Source organism: Sphaerodactylus townsendi, linkage group LG02 (genome assembly GCF_021028975.2).
Source record: "Sphaerodactylus townsendi isolate TG3544 linkage group LG02, MPM_Stown_v2.3, whole genome shotgun sequence".
NCBI classification, from domain to species: Eukaryota; Metazoa; Chordata; class Lepidosauria; order Squamata; family Sphaerodactylidae; genus Sphaerodactylus; species Sphaerodactylus townsendi.
Genome location: NC_059426.1, coordinates 95,405,398 through 95,424,269, shown reverse-complemented (window position 1 = coordinate 95,424,269; position 18,872 = coordinate 95,405,398). Strand labels below are relative to the sequence as shown.

Below are 18,872 nucleotides of genomic sequence, written 5' to 3'. Positions count from 1 at the left end.
GGGAAACCTTTACCAAGAAATAGGCTTCAATTTATCGGGGTAATTATATTTATATTGCCTTTTTATGAAATTGTAAACACAGTAGTTGTGATAAATAATTAATGCACAGGTATTCTGGCAGCACTTTATTTCCAATAATGCCTCCTCTGAAGAGACAAGCTGCTTTCAAAACGAAAAAGTCTCTTTGTGAGCAAAAGCCACAACACAGAAAACATCAAAGGATGTTTAGCTATATATGCAGTATCATTCACACACAAATTATTTCTTGAATCGTGGCTATTACATGGAACCAAATTTCATTTAAAATAATTGTAAATGGCTTTCAATTGATGATTTCCAGTTAGCTGTGAAAATACTACTGAAAGTAATTGGATTTAAGATAGCTATGACTAACTTGTTCCATTACTTTCAATGTGCATTAGTCAAGACTAACTTTAGGGTAGATTGGGGCCACTATTTTGACCGTTATATAAATGGAATTGTATGTTATCTAAGTATTGCTGTTGCATTGTATTCTACAAAGATTATATTCTAGCATTCAGAAATTCAAACTAGCAATATTTTAGATGATATAGAAAATTCATAATTCCTTTAAAATATTGATTTTATGTTAAACACAAACTTCCTAACTTTTTTCCAAAAACACTGATTGTTACTTTACAATTGGGAAGAATGCTCACAAAACTCAGTCTGCTTCCAAAAATGCAATTTGAGTAACCCAGTATTTTTTTAGCTTCTTTATATTTTTTGAATGACTAATGCAAGTTTTAATTGTGATGTCTTCTAAAATATTTCTCATTTTCTACTATAGAAAATGACCCTTGGGTTGTTCAGGAACTATATTAAGCTGCATAGCAGAAAGCATCCAGCATCCCTGTCAGAAGGAATCAGCTTGAGACTCAGCTGATAGAATGCAGAGCTTGCAGTGTGCCGAGTATTGTTATAAAATTCCAGCAAGCTCACTGGAAGTCTTGCGAGCAGAAAATAATGTGTGTTGTATTTATGGAGTAGTTAAAATTTATCACACAACAGTTATGCTTCCCACAAGAGTTTTTAAAAAGTCATTATCAAGTTGCAAAACAAAATACTTTTCATTAGAGCTTCACTTGTTATCAGTAACCCGTGAGCCTTGCTTTGCTGTCTGCTTACTGGTGCATTTAATAAAATAAAGATCACTCAGTGGTGCCGTGGGCAGCATGCAAGGTGATAGCCATATTTGCTTACTGTAAATACAAGAGAAAATCACACACAAACCGGCTGTAGTTTTGACAAGTATTAAGATCCCCCTTTACATTTGTACCTCTGTACCAAAGTGCAATTAGTTTTCCTCGCACAAGGATTTCTGTTTATCTTATTCTGCTTGATTACTTGAGTATAATCGCACCGTTTGCTTCATTGCTCCTGGTCGTAAGCTCCAGTTTAAAAAGGGGAGGATGAGTGTGTGTAAATATACTGAATTCTGCTGTAAGACATTAATTTACACATCTGGATATCAGTATTTTCTTAATTTTTTCCTCCATTACTTTTTCTTTTCACAAGGTTTGATTCACATAATGCCAGATCTCCCTCGGCTTTAATTTTGTGTATGAACTCGGTAGCTCGTGTCAAACAATTTTAAGGACCTTTGCTTTCTTTAGACTGGACAAGGAAGCTATTCATTATTGAGGTAAGTTTTTTTTAATACAGTTCTGGAAGGAAAGTAGAATCTTTTCTTAAATGTTTAACTACATTTAATTTGCATGTTGCATAGTTTTTAAGCTGGATTTATGTGCTTGGAATGGCTTTAAAAAACATTGTTTTTTATGATGAAAAACAAACCAAGTTTTCAATACAAATATTACCATGTGTCAAATTTTGTGTTAAATGCATGAATAAAAAATAGGTCACAATTTTCAATAACCAAGTATGACATACATTTTTGTAAAGATGTCAGGACCATGTTTAATTAAATGATAATGTCTTGATTTTACTTGTGTTAGAAGGTGGGAATGTGTCTACAAGTGATTACTCCAGTTGACTGTTTTTAATGTGTGATGCCTAAAATTGAAATGTTGCTAGAGAAACGTGCCCTTATCAGTATTCAACAATGATTTTCTTCACATTATTTGAAATGTCTTTAGGCCATGTTTATTATTTAAAAACAGTATAATATATTATGCTGATTTTCTTTATTTTTTTCTGTAAACTTTTTTCTCTGACCTTTATGCAGAATCTCTGGGTAGCAAGCAACAATACAAAAGATTAGTTTATTTTAATTGTGATAAACAGCAAAAGCAATAGAACTATTATATTTATCAGCCAAGGAAAACCAGAGGAAAAAAAGATGGGGGTGAGGGTGGGGTAGTAATCAGTACAGTGTATACAGCTTTTAAACAAAGACATAAAATAGCCAAGCAGCCTGACAAATCATTCAGTTTAATCTCATTTCAAATGAAAAGCTGTTAAGCAGGCTACTTGTCTTAACTGCATGAAACCATAAAAGGAAGAATTGCTACTAATATATTAGCATATTTTTTACTTCATCATCAAATGATGATCAATGTGGCTTGGCACTGCTTTGGTGTTTGGGATTTCACCCTTAAGTGACCATTTTGGCCCCTGTTTGACCCCCTGCCCTCTTTAGCTGGCCACTTGATAAGGTAACTTAAGGGTTCACTCTCTCTCTCCCTGTCCTGCTCCACAAAAGCAAGTTGCACTAACCTATAAATTGTTGAAAAGAGCCTATCTAGTGACAAATTAAAGTGCCTCCTCCTAATAATGGTCATCAATGTCCTTAATTATCTAATCCTATTGAAAGTAGTTAATAGTTAATCAAGAAACCAGTTTTTCAGCCAGGTCATCATTGCATGAGTACTTGAAGTTTCTCAACTGGTGATCTCCTTTTAAAAGCCACTTAAAGCCAAAAGCATGCTGATGATTGTGTCATTTTTTCCCTTTTAAAAGAGAGTGATTCCTTTATGGTTTTTTTCAGTTCTCAGGAAATAATACATTTAATGGAACTAAACATTATAGCACTGTAGTTCATTTTAACATAATTTCACTTCATCAAAAGGCTGTTCATCTTCTGAATCACTAGTAGAGTAAGATACTGTAATATTCATGCTGTGGATTAAAATGCAGAAAGTGGCATTTTTTTCATTGATGTAAGCAAGCTTAAAAGTATTCTTCTACTGCAATAAATGACTAAATTGAATTTTTTTCACAAGGAAGCTGAGATCAGAAGATTTCCTCTATTCATAAAAATTCTGATTATCAGTGTTGTGTTGTTGCATAGTTGAAGCCCAGTGGCCCCATCATAAAGAATGTATATAACTTAGGAGTAAGGACATTCAATTTAGCAGTGTTAGGAACTCACTGAAATAAAACTGTAGAGTTTCATAGATGACCTACTTGAATAATTTCAACCCACCTTGCCCTTTGTAAATTTATTTCCATTCTTGCTGAAGAGAAAGCTCTTGCATGATAAACCAAGTCTGTATTCTTTGAATTACACCATTGTCCACATAATCCTCAACCCATTTTTGTAGCCAAGATCATCTTCCCTGTGTAAAATAGAGAGGTATAAACAAAGTTTATACTTCTCTATTCTGTACATGGAAAATTAATTTAGGTATTAAAACTTAAACATTCGGTGAGAATAACATTACTACATGTTGGCAGTGGTGGGATCCAAATATTTTAATAACAGGTTCCGATGGTGGTGGGATTCAAACAGTGGCACCGCCGCACACACGCACCTCCAGTCCCTATTGGGCAGGGAGGTTGCTTTAGTAACCCCTTTTCGGCACTCAGAAAAAATTAGTAACCACTTCTAGAGATCCCACCTCTGCATGTTGGGTACTCACATTAAAAATGATAAGTAGCAAATGGTTTGGATTTTTACCCAACTATATGTCATTTACAAAATCACTGGAAAACAGATCATGTCCTTGAACAAAATGTTGAATGCAGAAGTTGAAGACTGTAGATGTTAAGTAGCAGGATACAGTATATTCATATTTTCATAGCAATGAAAGCAAATTGTCTTTGAAAAACAGATGGGTATCTCAATGTAGGAATTTGGAAGTCTTGGAACAAAAGTGCTTTGTTACATTTTCATCACTAGAGTGTTTTTCAGGTAGCAATAGTGTAGTGGGCAAACTGAATGAGTTCCTCTCCCCTGGTTTTTGTACACAGTTGTGCTATTCTGTCCCTATTTTCTTTACAGTATACTTATAAACAAGCAGCTTTCTTGTATTATTGATGAACAAATAATGGAATTAAATTATTTTGAGCACTTAAGTACATTTTAATATGCAACTCAAAAATGGTACTTCAAGTCTGTGCCCTTTGTATGGAAAGTATATGTTTTGGTTCTGAGTATTGAACTCTCGGTTTCAAAGTATAGTCATGAGTATATTAGTAGTTGTTCCTTGTTGGAAATGATAGAATGCTGAACATACCAAAGTGTTTGCTCAATGTTTCATAATGCTGTACATATTTAAAACCAGTAGAGAAACTCTCAGTTCGTACCACTTTAAAAAACACACAATTTTGAAGTTAGCTTGTCTAATCCTGTTTCTTTCTACTTTGGAATCTTAATTAGGAGGAGATAAAAACCATCATTTGACTAAATTATTGTCCTGAATCTGTAGCAAAAGGTATAATCCGCAATTGGGCCAATTAGTGTACCCCATAGTTAGCTATGCTGAGGCAGGCAACTTGATTAGATCTGACACCAGCCTAGTTCCCACTGTTGTTTTGCCAGGTACGATGGTCAGACTTCAAAGAGCTTGAGGCATCAGCAGGGCAAGGTTTGGAGGCCAGCTTAGGTCCGGTCATTAATCTCTCTGCTAAAACCACAGCAGCCATCACACAAAACAAGCTTACACGACACAATCATGCGGTATTAAAGTTTGGGTTGAGTCATGCCAATTTGCCTTTGATTTTCTGATGATTGAGTTAAAGATGGCTACATGACTAGACATATGCTAAAATGTACTGATTAGGTAAGTTCCTTAAATATTTGAAATATTTTTGATTTTTCAGTCAAATAATATGACATGCCATTTATCATAATGAAATTTTCTGGCAGATGTGTTTGAAATACCTCAAATTAACAAGTTTTTACCTACATGCCATTCTTCTGTTGTATTTAACTAATTCATCACTTTAAACTATTTGCACAGAAGTATAAAACTTGAAGGTTTTTTTCAATATTTATGCCCACATAAAGGGGATTTCCTGATTATTTTATCCTTAATGCTGTATGCAGTTCTGTTTAACTGATGATGTGATTACGTAAGAGTTCCTTTCTCCTGCTTTCTGATTTGCTGAAATGCTGCAGTAATAGTGAGATGTTTCCATTCTGAGGAGAGCCCAGGGCTGGCTTAGTATTGTTCCAAATGATTGAAATTGCCATCTTACTGACTTTGCCCTAGGCAGCTTTAGGCCTGTTTACTTTTTGTTTCACATTTTCCATCTGAGTTTAGTTAGCAAACATCATTACCTGGTTTGTCAAAACAGTTAGAATAAATACTCAAGACACTGATTAAATGCTGTTGTCTTTGTGTGTTTATTGTATAGAATTTGTATCTAAAACAAAATAACTATTTCTACCAGCTTGTCCAGTTGGAAGTATTTTTACTTACTTGGAACTGCAATGAAATAACAACATACATCTTTTAAATAATAAACAAATACTTTAATTTACAGTGCAATTCTAAACAGAGTCATATTCTTCTAATTCAATTGAGGGCATCTGGCATAGAAAGGTGTAACTTTACTTAAGATTGCACTGCTAAACATTTCATTTGTATTGTTGAAGGCTTTCACGGCCGGATTCAACTGGTTGTGGTGGGTTTTCTGGGCTGTGTGGCCATGGTCTGGTAGATCTTGTTCCTAACGTTTTCCTGCATCTGTGGCTGGTATCTTCAGAGGCATATCACAAAGAGAAGTCTGTTACACACTGTGTCTAGTGAGAAGGGAAAGTTTAATGGGGTATATATTGTCCATGTCCCAGGGTGGGGAACCAATCAGTAAGTGTTTGGGTTGAACTTGCTATGCAAAGGTGTGGTTGACTGCATTGTATTGCGGGTGGGGTTATAAGTCAATTTACATTTGTAGTTCCATTTGCATTCCCTGCAGCTGCAGCAGTATTGGTGAATGCAAATCCTGTGTCTGGGTGGAGTCCATTGTCCATGAATTTAGCAATCCCTTCGCCTTTGATTCTGGTGTTTTTAAGTACTGGTAGCCAAGCTTTGTTAATTTTCAGAGTCTCTTCTTTCTTGTTGAAGTTGTCTTGGTGTTTGTGAATTTCAATGGCCTCCCTGTGGGGTCTGACATAGTAACCTTCCAAATTGTCCAGAATTCCAGTGTTTTCAAATAAAATGTTATGTCCAGTTTTGTTTAGGACATGTTCTGCTACTGCCGATTTTTCAGGATGGTTAATCCAACAGTGCCTTTCATACTCCTTAATACGAGTCTGAATGCTGCATTTTGTGGTTCCTATGTAGACCTTTCCATAGCTGCAGGGTATGTGATAGACTCCTACAGAAGTGAGGGGGTCTCTCTTGTCCTTTGCTGAGCATAGAATCTTATGTATTTTCCTGGTAGGTTTGAAGATTGTAGGTTATGTTTTTTCATCAGTTTCCCTATTTGATCTGTGATTCCCTGGATGTATGGTAGAACTATTTTTCCTGTGGTGGGCTGTTTCTCCTCATTCCTCTGGATTTCTCTTGGTCTTAAGGCTCTTCTGATTTCTGTTGTGAAGTAGCAATTAGCCTGCAGAGCCCAGTCTAGATGATTGATTTTATCAGGGAGGAGATGAGGTTCACACATTCATTTTGCACTATCTGTCAGAGTTTTGATTATGCCCCTTTTTGTTGTGGATGGGTTAGGGTTAGGGTTAGGAAAATCCACTACAACCAATTTTATTTGTATTTTGTCTCAGCTTGTAAAGCTACTTGGTATTTATGTGTACTATCACTGTATCTTTCATCAGTGGACACAGAGGTTACTACTACACTTGTCACTGTAGCTGTACTGGCATAGGATTACACAACCATAAAGACAGTTTAGAATGTGCATTACAAGCTGAATGAATTAACATATTTATCTTACATTCAATTCAGAGAAGCCAGAGCCAGGGGTGTATCTATGGAAAATGGTGCCTGGGGCAAGTGTGAAATTGTGTCTCCTCCCCCACATTAGGTCCAATTCTGTGGGATTCACTGTTCTTGAGAGTTTTTCCGACACTGAACTGCCCCCTCCTCCATCCAGTCAGCCATACATCCTGGATGCCTTTAGGTTTCAAAATTTGTCAGGATGAAAACTGCACAGGGTCCCAATTGGACTTTGCTATCTCTGGTGTAAATTGTGAAGAGACAGAGAAGCAAAATAAAGCAGCATATGAATAGCACTAAGAACTCTTCTTATACTAGAAACTCCACAGGGGGCAAATGTGATTAAATTGTGATCTAGCGTGTTCCATCAGCAAAAATCAAAATTACAAAAGCTCACTGCCAGCTATACCAAATGCAAACAGACAGAAGAGGCAAGGACATCCACCTTTTTGGTTGGTTGGTATATGAAAGAAGCAATATAGGAAAGGGAGGACACACACACAATCCTGCTCCTGGAATTGGTGTAAGAAGCAGCATAGACTCTTATTTGAGAATAAAACAGTCAAACTTTGAGGGGCTTACTTCGAAGTAAACTTGCATGGACTGTATAGCTGGAAACTGATGCCCTTTGCCTGCAAGGAAACCGCATGCCTGCAAGGAAACCTCATTGGGACTTAAGTCAGTGTAAGCATTTAGAGGCTTGGGCTGGAAGAGCAACAGTTGGGAAGCAATGGATGGGAGTTGGTGGGGGGAGTTGGTGGGGGGACGGAAGGATTAGAAAAGCATTGCTTTGGGCAGTAGCCCATGTGGAGACATCATGGATGTGCGCAAAAAAAGCTGGGGAGCCAGTCCCAGATACAAAGTTTGCAATAGACCTGTCTCAGCACCTCCCAGGCACTGGACCCTGGCTCTCTTTTTCTGAGGGAGGTAGTATCTTGGGCCCCTCTGGTTTTAATTGGAATGACAAGCTTTGATGGTTTGTAGCGGGTTTTTGGAACTGTCTTTCTCAGTGCTGGAGTAGGGGGTGGCCAGCCCCCATGAGACGAGTTACTTCTGCCTTGTCACAGTCCATTTCCTAGTGGGGGAGTGTGAAGAGACTTTGGTGTGGAGAAGCTTGCATGATAAAGTTCTGGACCCCCACCAAAGCTCTCCTGCCCTCCACACCTGCACCGGCACCTCCAAACCAAACTAAGCCAGGCCAGCTATTGACAGCTGGCAGAAGCCACAATGCCACAGAAGCCCACAGAGCGAACCTCCAGGGCCAGCCAGGGGCTTGAAGATTCGGAGGGGGGTGCCTTTTCTTGTTACAGAACAACAGCTATTGATGTTTCTGGTTCCTCTTTGGTTTTCAGCCACCCCAGGGAACCAAAGGGGAGAGCAACCTTTGCTATGGTCTCCATTTCTGGTGGCCCTGGGCTAGGCTCTGCCTCCCTCTATGACTAAAGCACTTTATACTGGGTGAACTGTTCAACAAACTAAGGTTTGGTTTGCTCGGGTGCCAGGGGCGCCATGACCAGAGAGGGAGAAGCACCCTTCCTACCTTCTAGATTTCATGAGCGGAGCTGTGATTCAGCAGTAGAGAACCTTCTCTACATACTGAAGGTCCCAGGTTTAATCCAAGCATCTCCTTAAAATGATCAGGAGCTGTGAAAGCTCCTTTGAGACAAGTAGACAAGACTGATCTCGACAGACCAATGGATTTTACGCACCATAAGGCCAGTTCATGTGCCAATCACACAAGAGTTTAAAAAGGCCAAGGAGAGACCATCACACTCCACTGGATTGGGGGGGGGTGTTAATGCACAGTGGAGGAGGAGCTGAACGAGATAAGTGGCCAGCCAGGGACTCTACCCCTCCCAGGGGAGCTGCTCTCCTGGCCACCAGATCCAACTTAAACTGCCTGGCCAGCAGACTGGTGATAGGGGCAGGAGGAGGAGGCAAGAAGCACAATGCTCCAGCTCCTCACTCCTGGGCAGAACGCACCCCCCGCCCTTACCAGCTGCCTGCAGCAGCATGCATGTCACTGCCACTGCCATTCTGCCTTTGCTGGTTTGGCCTGGCACCCTGGAGGAAGGGATGGTGGAACTGAGGGAGAGGGTTGAGGAGCTGGCCTAATCTCTCTACTAGCAAACTCCTCCTGGGAGAGAGAGTCCCTTACCAGCTAGCCATAACAGTGTGCATGCCACCACAGCCATGCTGGGCAAGGGGACACAGAAGTGGCAGCCAGGGCGCCCCCAGTCATGTGGTGCCCAGGGCAAATGCCCAGGCTTACCGCACTCAAGATTCACCCCTGGCCAGAGAGAATGCAGGTAGACAGGAGGAGCTGGCAAGAGGGATATTTTGTTCCCTTGATCATTGCACGTTGAAAATTAGTGGAGGGCAGGTGGAAAACTAAGGTGTCATTTTGCATCATGCCTTTTTTCATGCAAATTCAGGTACCAATCATAGTTGGAGATACTTTCTGTCATCTATGTAACATGTGAAAGCCTTGGCTAGCCTGACCCTACTTCCTTGACTCATGTCTCAGTGACTGGAAGGCTCAGTTTTTATCATTTTATCATTCCCCCACTCATTAGCTTCTACCAGAACTTCTCCAGTATGTCCATATTATAAACCTGCAATATGTCAGGTTTCAAAAGCACAGCTAGTGACTGGTTGGGCAACTGTGGTCACATTATTCCTATCCATTATGATTTATATGTTAAGACAGAGGTGTGGGAAGGCTGATTCTTGAGGAAGTGGCACTACCTTGATGTTATCACTAGCGCAATCAGTTGGGTGACTGGGAGTTTTTTTGGACCAAGCCCTTATGCTGGAAATGTGGGTAAACTGGATGGCCACAAGGGACAGGGCCTTTTCAACAGCTCAACTTTGGAATGCCTTTCTTAGTTGTTCAGATGAGTCTATTCGAATGAGTCTATTAACTTTCCCATATCAAGCAAAAACACATCTCTTTTCCCAAACTCTTCTTGAATTCTCTCCCTCCCAATTCTGTGCTTTGTTTCTTAATGTTGATATAGTCCTAGGTTCTACACTCTATGTGGCTTGATTTTTCCTAATAATATCTAAACTGTTGCATAGGCAAAGAATGAGGTGCTTAATTTGAGTAGCAAGCTTCTTTGTTGTCTGTTTATGGATTTAACACTGGTTTTCTGATTAAGTCCAATTTTTCTGTTACACTTTATCCTACCCTTATTCTTCATGATCCTCTGGGAAGCATGTAAGGTTCTTCCCCTATACCATTTTTATCTTCACAACCAGTTGAGGTATGTTAGCTTGAAAGTGTGTGATTGTTCCAAGTTATGGAGTGAGATTAATGGCTGAACAATGATTTGAATTTGAATTGTTCTAGTTCAAATCTGACACTGTAACCACTACTCTGCTTTGCTCTCTATTTGTGTACACTCTGAAGAGATGGAATGACTTTATAATGCTGCCTACTGCCCCCCATTCTTCCCCAATTTTTCATCAGCCACCAAGTAGAGCAGTGGTGGGAACTGCTGGCAGAGGCAAGAGGTTTCTTGCCTAAGCAGTACACCTGGCAAGCCTGGTGGAGTAATAGTAAGCACTGTAGGAATCTAGAGCATGTGAGATTAATATGCCTATAAACAAAGGCTCAGGTCTTCTCTATGGTGTGAGGTGCCTTTTATCAACTTTACTTGGTATCTCAGATGCAGCCTTTCCTTGACATATGAGATCTGGACACAGTTATCTACAATCCAATCACATCCAGTTTATATTACTGTAATATTATTTACATGGCCAGCCTTGGATATTCAGAAACTTCAGCTGGTACAGAATGTGGCAACAAGATTGTTAATTGAGGCAGGCTATAGTGACTATATCATACAAGTTTTATAAGTGCTTCACCAGCTGCCATTTTGTTTCTTGGCACAATTCAGAGTTCTACTTCATCCCTTTAAAGGCCTAAATGATATAGAGCCAGGATATTTGACAGACCACATGCTCCCACATAATCCTATATCAGTAGGTCATTCTTGCTCTGTGCTCTCACCTTCTGAATTAAGATAGGTGTCAACTTGGGACAGAGACTTTTCTGTAGTTGTGTTCTGTTCATGGAATGCCCTCACACTATTGTTCACATGGTGTTTACTGTGTTAACTCTCAGATGCAGGTAAAACCGTGGTGGTTTGACTATATTTTTTGTTAATTGTAATGTAATAACTTCCTATTTTTGGTGCACCTATCTTGCCACAAAATAGTGACTCAGTCACTTTTGACCTGGAACGTTTCACATCCTGATGCAGATTTCTAGATTCAAACAGCATATTATGTTTCTAAAATGTATTATTTGTATGGATAATCCTTGTGAAAACAAAACATACTGGTAAATCTGTTTTTATTCAGAATGCTACAAACTGCTTGTAAACTTTGCAGTGCCACACAGTTTGAGAAAAAAAATTTGAAGGCTCTTCAAAATACCTTTTTTTGGGCTGTCAAGTCATAGCTGATTTATGGTGACTCTAGGGGGTTTTCAAGGTAAGAGAAGTTCAGAGGTAGTTTGCCATTGCCTGCCTAAACAATAACCAGGCTGACTCTGTTTAGCGTCTGAGATCTGACAAGATCATCTTAGCCTGGGCTATCCTGGTCAGGGCAAAATTCACATGTACATCCCAATACTCAGCACTGCTAACCAAGTTCCTCCCCTGCCCCCAGTTGAATTCCTTGGAAACATCAGTGCTGTTAGTTTTTAAAGTGTCACTAGATTTCTGCTTTATTTTGATATTACAGACTAACACAGTTATCCCTTTGCAATACCCAAAGGACCTCCAAGCTTCCCTTTTTAGAGGAACTCTAGGCAATTTATGTATAGCAGGGACTTTAATTCCCTATTCCCACAGAGCTCTCTGGCAGTTTGGACCTGCTTTTCACAGGTACATTATTTAGCACTATGAGAATAGGGAAATCCTAATATGCTAGTCATGCAATATCTGCAGGGAGAAAGGTGTTATGGACTGTAATAGCCAGGCTGAGAAAGAATATCTTGGCTGTTTGTTATATAGGGAGACCCATATAATATTTAAGGACTAAAAATGTGTAGATAGACCTAAAGGTGATAACATTTAGTGAATAGAATCTTGCTGTTGTGTTGGCCTTCCAGAAATAAAAGAACTTAGATATTCACATGAAACATGAGGGCCATGTTGGATGTTTCCTTATTCTATTAAAAGAACCTTGATCTGAGTTTTCAGACAAGGCTCTCTTAAAGAAATCTGGATTTTCAAAAGGGTTGGGTGAAGAATAAAGTTGGTTTAAAAGTAAGCTTTTGATCTAGGGAGGTCCCTGGAAGTTGGCAGTGGGCTGACTACAGGAAGTTCTTTACAAGGATGCTTGTCATTCATTGTTGCAAAATTGGGGGGGGGGGTGGAATTATGGGAACAGGAAAATAGGCTTGGATATTATATTTGATATAAAAGAATAAGGGATCTATATAAACTGAAAATCAAGGAGTCTCTCTCTCAATAGTAAATGTAACTAGTCAGCAAAGTTACAAAGCAGGGAAGATTTTACCATATCACTAAGGTACAAGACTAAGAAGACGTGAGATAGAGCATGTCTTATAGACCTAAGACATCCTCAGCTAGATAAGAGGGACTAAGTTAATAAACACAGAAATGAAGATGTCAAAGGTTAGAGGAGAGATAAATCTAATGAGATAATTAAAATGTGTTTTTCTATATTTTAATGAACTCTGAAACGATAGTGAATATGAAAGGTATGCATAGGATGTATTCTAGGGAAACCACAAATCATAAATAATTGTTACAACCATTTTCATCTTTTTAGTAAATAAGATGTATGTGAAATCATGTTATCCTGGAAAAGTTTCTCTTTGGACATAGTCCCTTTCAGGAATGTTGGAAGCTGGTTATCTGGATTGAAACCAGGAAAGCTGGAATTAGTTTTATTGCCTTATTTATGGAAGGGACAACAAGCCAAAGAACAGGGGAAAATTCCAGTTTTGTGTCAAACTAGCAAATTTGATTTTAAGGTGAAGGGTATGTGTGTTAGGAAATCATGACATGTGCATTTTTGAAGGTATAAGGTCTTTTGTCTGGTTGGGTGTGACTCTCAGAGAGAGAGAGAGAGAGAGAGAGAGAGAGTGCTCACCCTGTGTTAGATATTGTATCTACACAGTAAAAATAATTTTTTTCTCTTATAAATCTGAATCTTGGGAATTCTTTTCTTCACCCATCTTTTAAACCATAACTGAGTTGGCCTAGATAGAATTCTCGCCCCACACTATAACAAGAAACACATCCTTATATGAAAAGGACAGTTTTGAGTTTAGACTTCAGCTCAATCACACAACACCCCAAATAACAAATGAATTGTAAAAAAGATGTTCTGGGCCACATCATAATCACATTTTAAATGCCTGCTCACATTCAGCAGTGGCGAAGTGGTTGAGATTAGGGGCATTCTAATCTGGAGGAACCGGGTTTGATTCCCCACTTTGCTGCTTGAGCTGTGGAGTCTTATCTGGGGAATTCAGATTAGCCTGTGCACTCCCACACATGCCAGCTGGGTGACCTTGGGCTAGTCACAGTTCTTCTGAGCTCTCTCAGCCCCACCCACCTCACAGGGTGTTTGTTGTGAGGGAGGAAGGGAAAGGAGATTGTAAGCCCCTTTGAGTCTCCTACAGGAGAGAAAGTTGGGATATAAATCCAAACACTGCCTCCTCCTCCTCCTCCTCCTCCTCCTCCTCCTTCTTCCTCTTCCTCTTCCTTTTCTTCTTCTTCAACATGTGTTGTTGATAAAGACATTCTGTTATGATATAGCTTTGAAATTTAGCTGTCATGAAATTAAATATAACCTTTCTTAAACAATACAGTCTGTACACGCTTAATTCTGTCATAGCTGCATGTTCCATTCTGCATTATTTCATCTACTAGCCAGTTCAGGTTCTTTTTACCTGGTATGGTATACTTCACTGAATTGTTTTGTCAGATGCTGTCAAGCCAACCTACCATTGTTGAAGAAAATCAAACTAAATCATTTTGGCATGAGCCTTCCAGAAATAAGGCACTGAATATGAAAGGTTTGATGAAATCAAGGATTTGATTTCAATATTATAAAAGACTGCCTGTCAAAAATAAGATACATTCTTCAAAAATTTTGAATGAATACGTGGGTTTTAAATAAAGACAATGCACTTTATCCAAAGTTTTCAATTATTAGTTCAAAACTATGCATGCTTTGTTTAAAATATGTGAATAGCAGCTCTCCCCACCTTGATTTGAATATTGATGATATGTAGAAACATTGGGAATACAGCAATATCAGTGTATTACAGCTGAAAATCTTAGTGATATTTTGCAATCTATTTTTGCTAACTCGAAAATTTAACTGGTAAAATTCCACCAGTCTTACTTTAATGGACTAATATCAAACCATCCTAATTAACAGCATTTCATCTAGAAATTCTATATTCTCTGCCAAGAGTATTATAGAACTGAGCTACAGTATTCCATACCAGAACTCAGGAGAAAAAGACCAAAACTTCAAGGGCTTTAAAAGCCTGCCTGTCAATCCCTACCCTGTATGTAACTGGATTATTTGGTTCTTAAACAGTAAATGATATCTTGATGTTTTTCTACACAGTGAAGACAATACAGACACTAAAATTAAAAAAAATGAAAGAGCCAGTGGGGTTAGAACAGCAGTTTCTAACCTTTAGCAGTGCAGAGATCACAAGAGCTTCCCTCTCCATCACCTGCAAGATGCAAGCCAGACAGGTCCCATGGAGGCCTCCATCTTCTAATGTCCTCAGAACTACATCAGCTATCCTTAAAAAGCAAATTTAAGAAGGGTCACTGATTCTATAGGGCCACCACTCAAAAGGGACTTTTTTCCTGGAAACAACATGTTTGTTGGTTAATAACTTCTATCCAGAGGCCAACTGAGTAGAAGAGGAAAGTGATGTGAAAAATTTTTCAGAGCTGTACATAAAAATATAAAAAGTGTTGCACTCAATCTGAACAGCTGGTATTTGACAGAAAACTGCCACTGGCTATTGTCTTTATACTTGCAGCTGTATGTGTCTGCCTATGGTGAAATCCTATGTCACTGAAAAATAGAGTGAAACCCAGTTCAGTTTTATTCCTAAAGTACAAATGAAGGCTTTATTAAGACTGTATCTTCTTGGTGCCAATCGGCCAATTAGTTGAGCTATTGAATCACAGCAATTAATCAGCACATTTTCTGACTGTTGCTATGAAAGCCGGTGGCAAGGACAACTCTGTAAGTGGCAACTCTGTAAACTCCTATCTTTTGAAAAAAGGAAGACTATTCAATCCTTTTCCCCGTGATAGAAAGTCCTTATCTTGTGCTAGCCAGATTTGCATGAGAGGGACTCAACCCATTATGTATGGTGCCCCATAGTCTCTTGACCCCAGTTTGAGAAATGCAGGATTAGAGTGGTGTATTACACCTAAGGTGACCCGGATTTAAGTTCCCCTTCATCAAGAAATTCACTGAATAGTTTTGACTAGACCAGGGGTCTGCAACTTGCGACTCTCCAGTTGTTCATGGGCTACAAATCCATCAGCCCCTGCCAATTGGCCATGCTGGCAGGGGCTGATGGGAATTGTAGTCCATGAACATATGGAGAGCCACAGGATGCAAACCCCTGGGCTAGACAGTCTCTCAATCCAACATACCTCAGAAGGTTGTTATGATGATAAAATGGTGGGAGGAGAGAACCATGGACAGCATCCTAAGTTTTATGGAGAAAGGACTAGATCAAAATATACTAGTAAAATAAAGATTAAATACGTAATGTTATGCACTCCTTTGTTGTTTTGCAAATTTCAAACAGATGCATTCTTCAACACAATTCTTGAAGGCCCTTCCACAAGTACACAATTTAGAGTGCTGGTTCTTATCTTTAAGGTCCTAAATGCCCAAGGGTACTTGAAGAACTATCTCCTCCCATACTATCCAGCCTGCCCATTAAGAGGTTCCTCTCAAGCTCTGTTCTCTGTGCTCTCACCTTCAGGGGTAAAGAGGTGGTGACTAGAAACAGGGCATTTTCTGGGATAGCGTCTTCGGAATGGCGAAGTTTGCCTGACACCTGTTTCACTTCCTTTTAGGCACCAGCCCAAAAATACATCCCCCAGGCTTTTAATTAGCGGTTTTGATTGTACCAGATTCTTAATGTTCTGCTTTTGTTTTATGTATAGCTTTTATGCTGCTTATTTTCAATGGCTCATTTTCGATGGGTTCTTTTTATCGTTGTGACATGGTTTTAATTGTAAGATGTCTTGGGCAGATCTCCAAAGAGACAACATAGAAATTTCTTAAATAAATTACATATGTTACAGGATTTTTATTTAAAATATATCTTTACTGTACTGCTGCTTTAGCAAGCAGCCTCAGTCAGTCATAGTCTTTCAGCCTTATTTCCCCAGTGTCAAATGTAATAATATTCATTTATATATGACATAATTTTTTTTAGGATTGTAACAAAATTATCTATGTGAATGGTAAAGTAATTTATGTGAATGCATCATACACACTGTTAGTATTAGGAAAGAGTTTATTTCCTAATACTACTTTTATTTCCTGCTCTTGCCTCTGCATTGTGGCCTTGAGTCTTCTCCTCCCAGTTGTTTTTAAATAAGACAGAGATGTTCCACCAGGCCTTTGGTTGAGGGCAATCGTGCATCCTAATACTACCTACTGACTTCTCTACTACGTGCTGTCTTCAGCATCACCTTCTTGCGATGTTGCCCATGCCTGAATAGCTCCACGTGCTTATGTATGGTCTGGACTGGGTGGGTTTTTAGTAGGCTTAAATGTTTATATTGCCCTGTGATTTAATGCTATTTATACTGTATGTATTAGTAGAATTGTTTTAAAATGTTTGTGCACCACCCTGAGCCCAACTTTGGTTGGGGAGGGCAGGATATAAACGTAATATATAAATACATAAATAAAATTGAGGTGTAACCAAGCATAATGTAGATCTTTTACATTTTTGGTTGCATCCTACCAGCTGTCTTGCCCAACCTTGCCTAGTTTTCATCTTATTATAGCCCTAGTCGCACATAGTTTTTGACCTGGCAGGTTACATGATCTTCAGCATATACTTTTCAAAGGGACTCTTTGCAGGTTAGAGGGATTAGATAAAATGTCAATCATTGAATCATAGAGTTGGAAGGGGCCATGTTGGTCATGTAATCCAACCCTCTGCTCAATGCAGGACCATCCTAAAACATCTCTGATAAGTGTTTCTCCAACCTCTGCTTAAAAACTGCCAGTAAGGGAAAGCTCACCCCTTCCCTAGGCAGATTATTCCAGTGCTGAACTACTCTTACTATAAAAATGTTTTCCTAATATTCAGCAATATCTTGCTGCCCATAATTTATACTCATTATTTTGTGTCTTATCCTTTGCTGCCAGCTAGATCAACTCCTTGCCCTCCTCTAAGTGACAGCCTTTCGATTTCTTAGAGCCCAATCATCCCCCCCACCTTACTTCCTTTTCTCCCAACTGAACATTTCCAGGTCCCTCAGCCTTTCCTTGGTGGATGTGGTTTCCAAGCCCCTAATTGTCCTCATGCTCTCCTCTGTACCTGCTTCATTCTATCCACATCCTTTTTAAAGTGAAGGCCCCACCAGCTACACACAGCAATTCAGATGTGGCTGCATCAGCCTTTTTTTTTGCCATTATATCATATTTAGCTTCCAGTCCACCCACACCTCAAGATCTTGTTCACACAAACTGCTACCCAGAATTGTATCCCGTATCCAGTATACATATTTTTCACTTACCTTGTTGAATTGTACCTTGCTCACAATAACATCATAATTTCACTACTTCAGTAATAGTATCAGACTTTGCTAAATGTTGTGGTAAGATTAATGTAGTATAATTTTTCTTTCAATCTGTAAGAGACTAGATTCTTAAAATTTATAGAATGGGAGCTATAAAAATTGTACTCCTTCCTGGACTGCCAGAGGAACATGAAAGTAATGATCCATGTGGGAGAAATCCACACTGCAGTGCATCTACATGGCAGTTTCAGCTTTTGGAAAATTGGATTAATGCTGGTGGGGGAGACACCAAGCATGGGTTGTTCCTGTAGGGTTCAGAGCTTCTTGTACCATTCCAGTGGTATAGGAAAATTTCTTTCACCACAACAATGTGAATATTCGCCTAAGACCACCATCTATTCTAGTCCTTAAGACACCTCAGTGAGATGCGACTATCATCCAGGCATACCTGAGATGATTCACAAGTTGCTGGAAGAGGGTAAATGAATTGACATTAACAGTTTATCTGAAGGGGGGGAAACAATGGCTGTGGGAATGAGTTTCTGTTCGACCTCATAAGATAGTTCTCTGTGTTAAATATGAAGCGTTGTTGTTGTTGTTGTTGTTGTTGTTAATTCAGTTTAATAACTCGCCCACCCCCTAAGGGCTCTATGTGTATACGTTTTCCTGTATAAAGGCAGAATAAGGGGGAGGGGGTGCTTAGATTTTCAGTGTGCCCTAGGGATGTTGTCAATTCCTAATTACTTAATTTTTTTGTAGAACATTTTAAAAGGGTTTTTTTTAATACCAAATGTTATTTGGGTGAGATATACAGTTTGATAGTATAAACATTTAGTCCTATAACATTATGAATTGTGAATTATGTTGTTTAATTAATGCAGATCTAGATTTCTTAAAAACATAAAGCTGTAGTAATGAAATAAGAATGACTGAAATATAATGTGGCTTAGTTCTTAATCAAGATTTG

General features: G+C 39.0%; 1 protein-coding gene across 2 annotated transcripts in view; it reads left to right on the top strand.

Moving 5' to 3' along the window:
- ELP4 (elongator acetyltransferase complex subunit 4) overlaps positions 1-18,872 on the top strand; it is a 219,257-nt gene that overhangs the window by 127,555 nt on the left and 72,830 nt on the right. The window contains exon 9 of one of the 2 annotated variants that reach the window (XM_048485525.1): positions 1,540-1,666. In XM_048485525.1, coding sequence (XP_048341482.1) covers positions 1,540-1,577 — 38 coding nt within the window. In that variant the 3' untranslated portion in view covers positions 1,578-1,666. Of the gene's footprint in view, positions 1-1,539; positions 1,667-18,872 lie in introns of those variants that run through there. The other variant, XM_048485526.1, reaches the window with a different exon arrangement.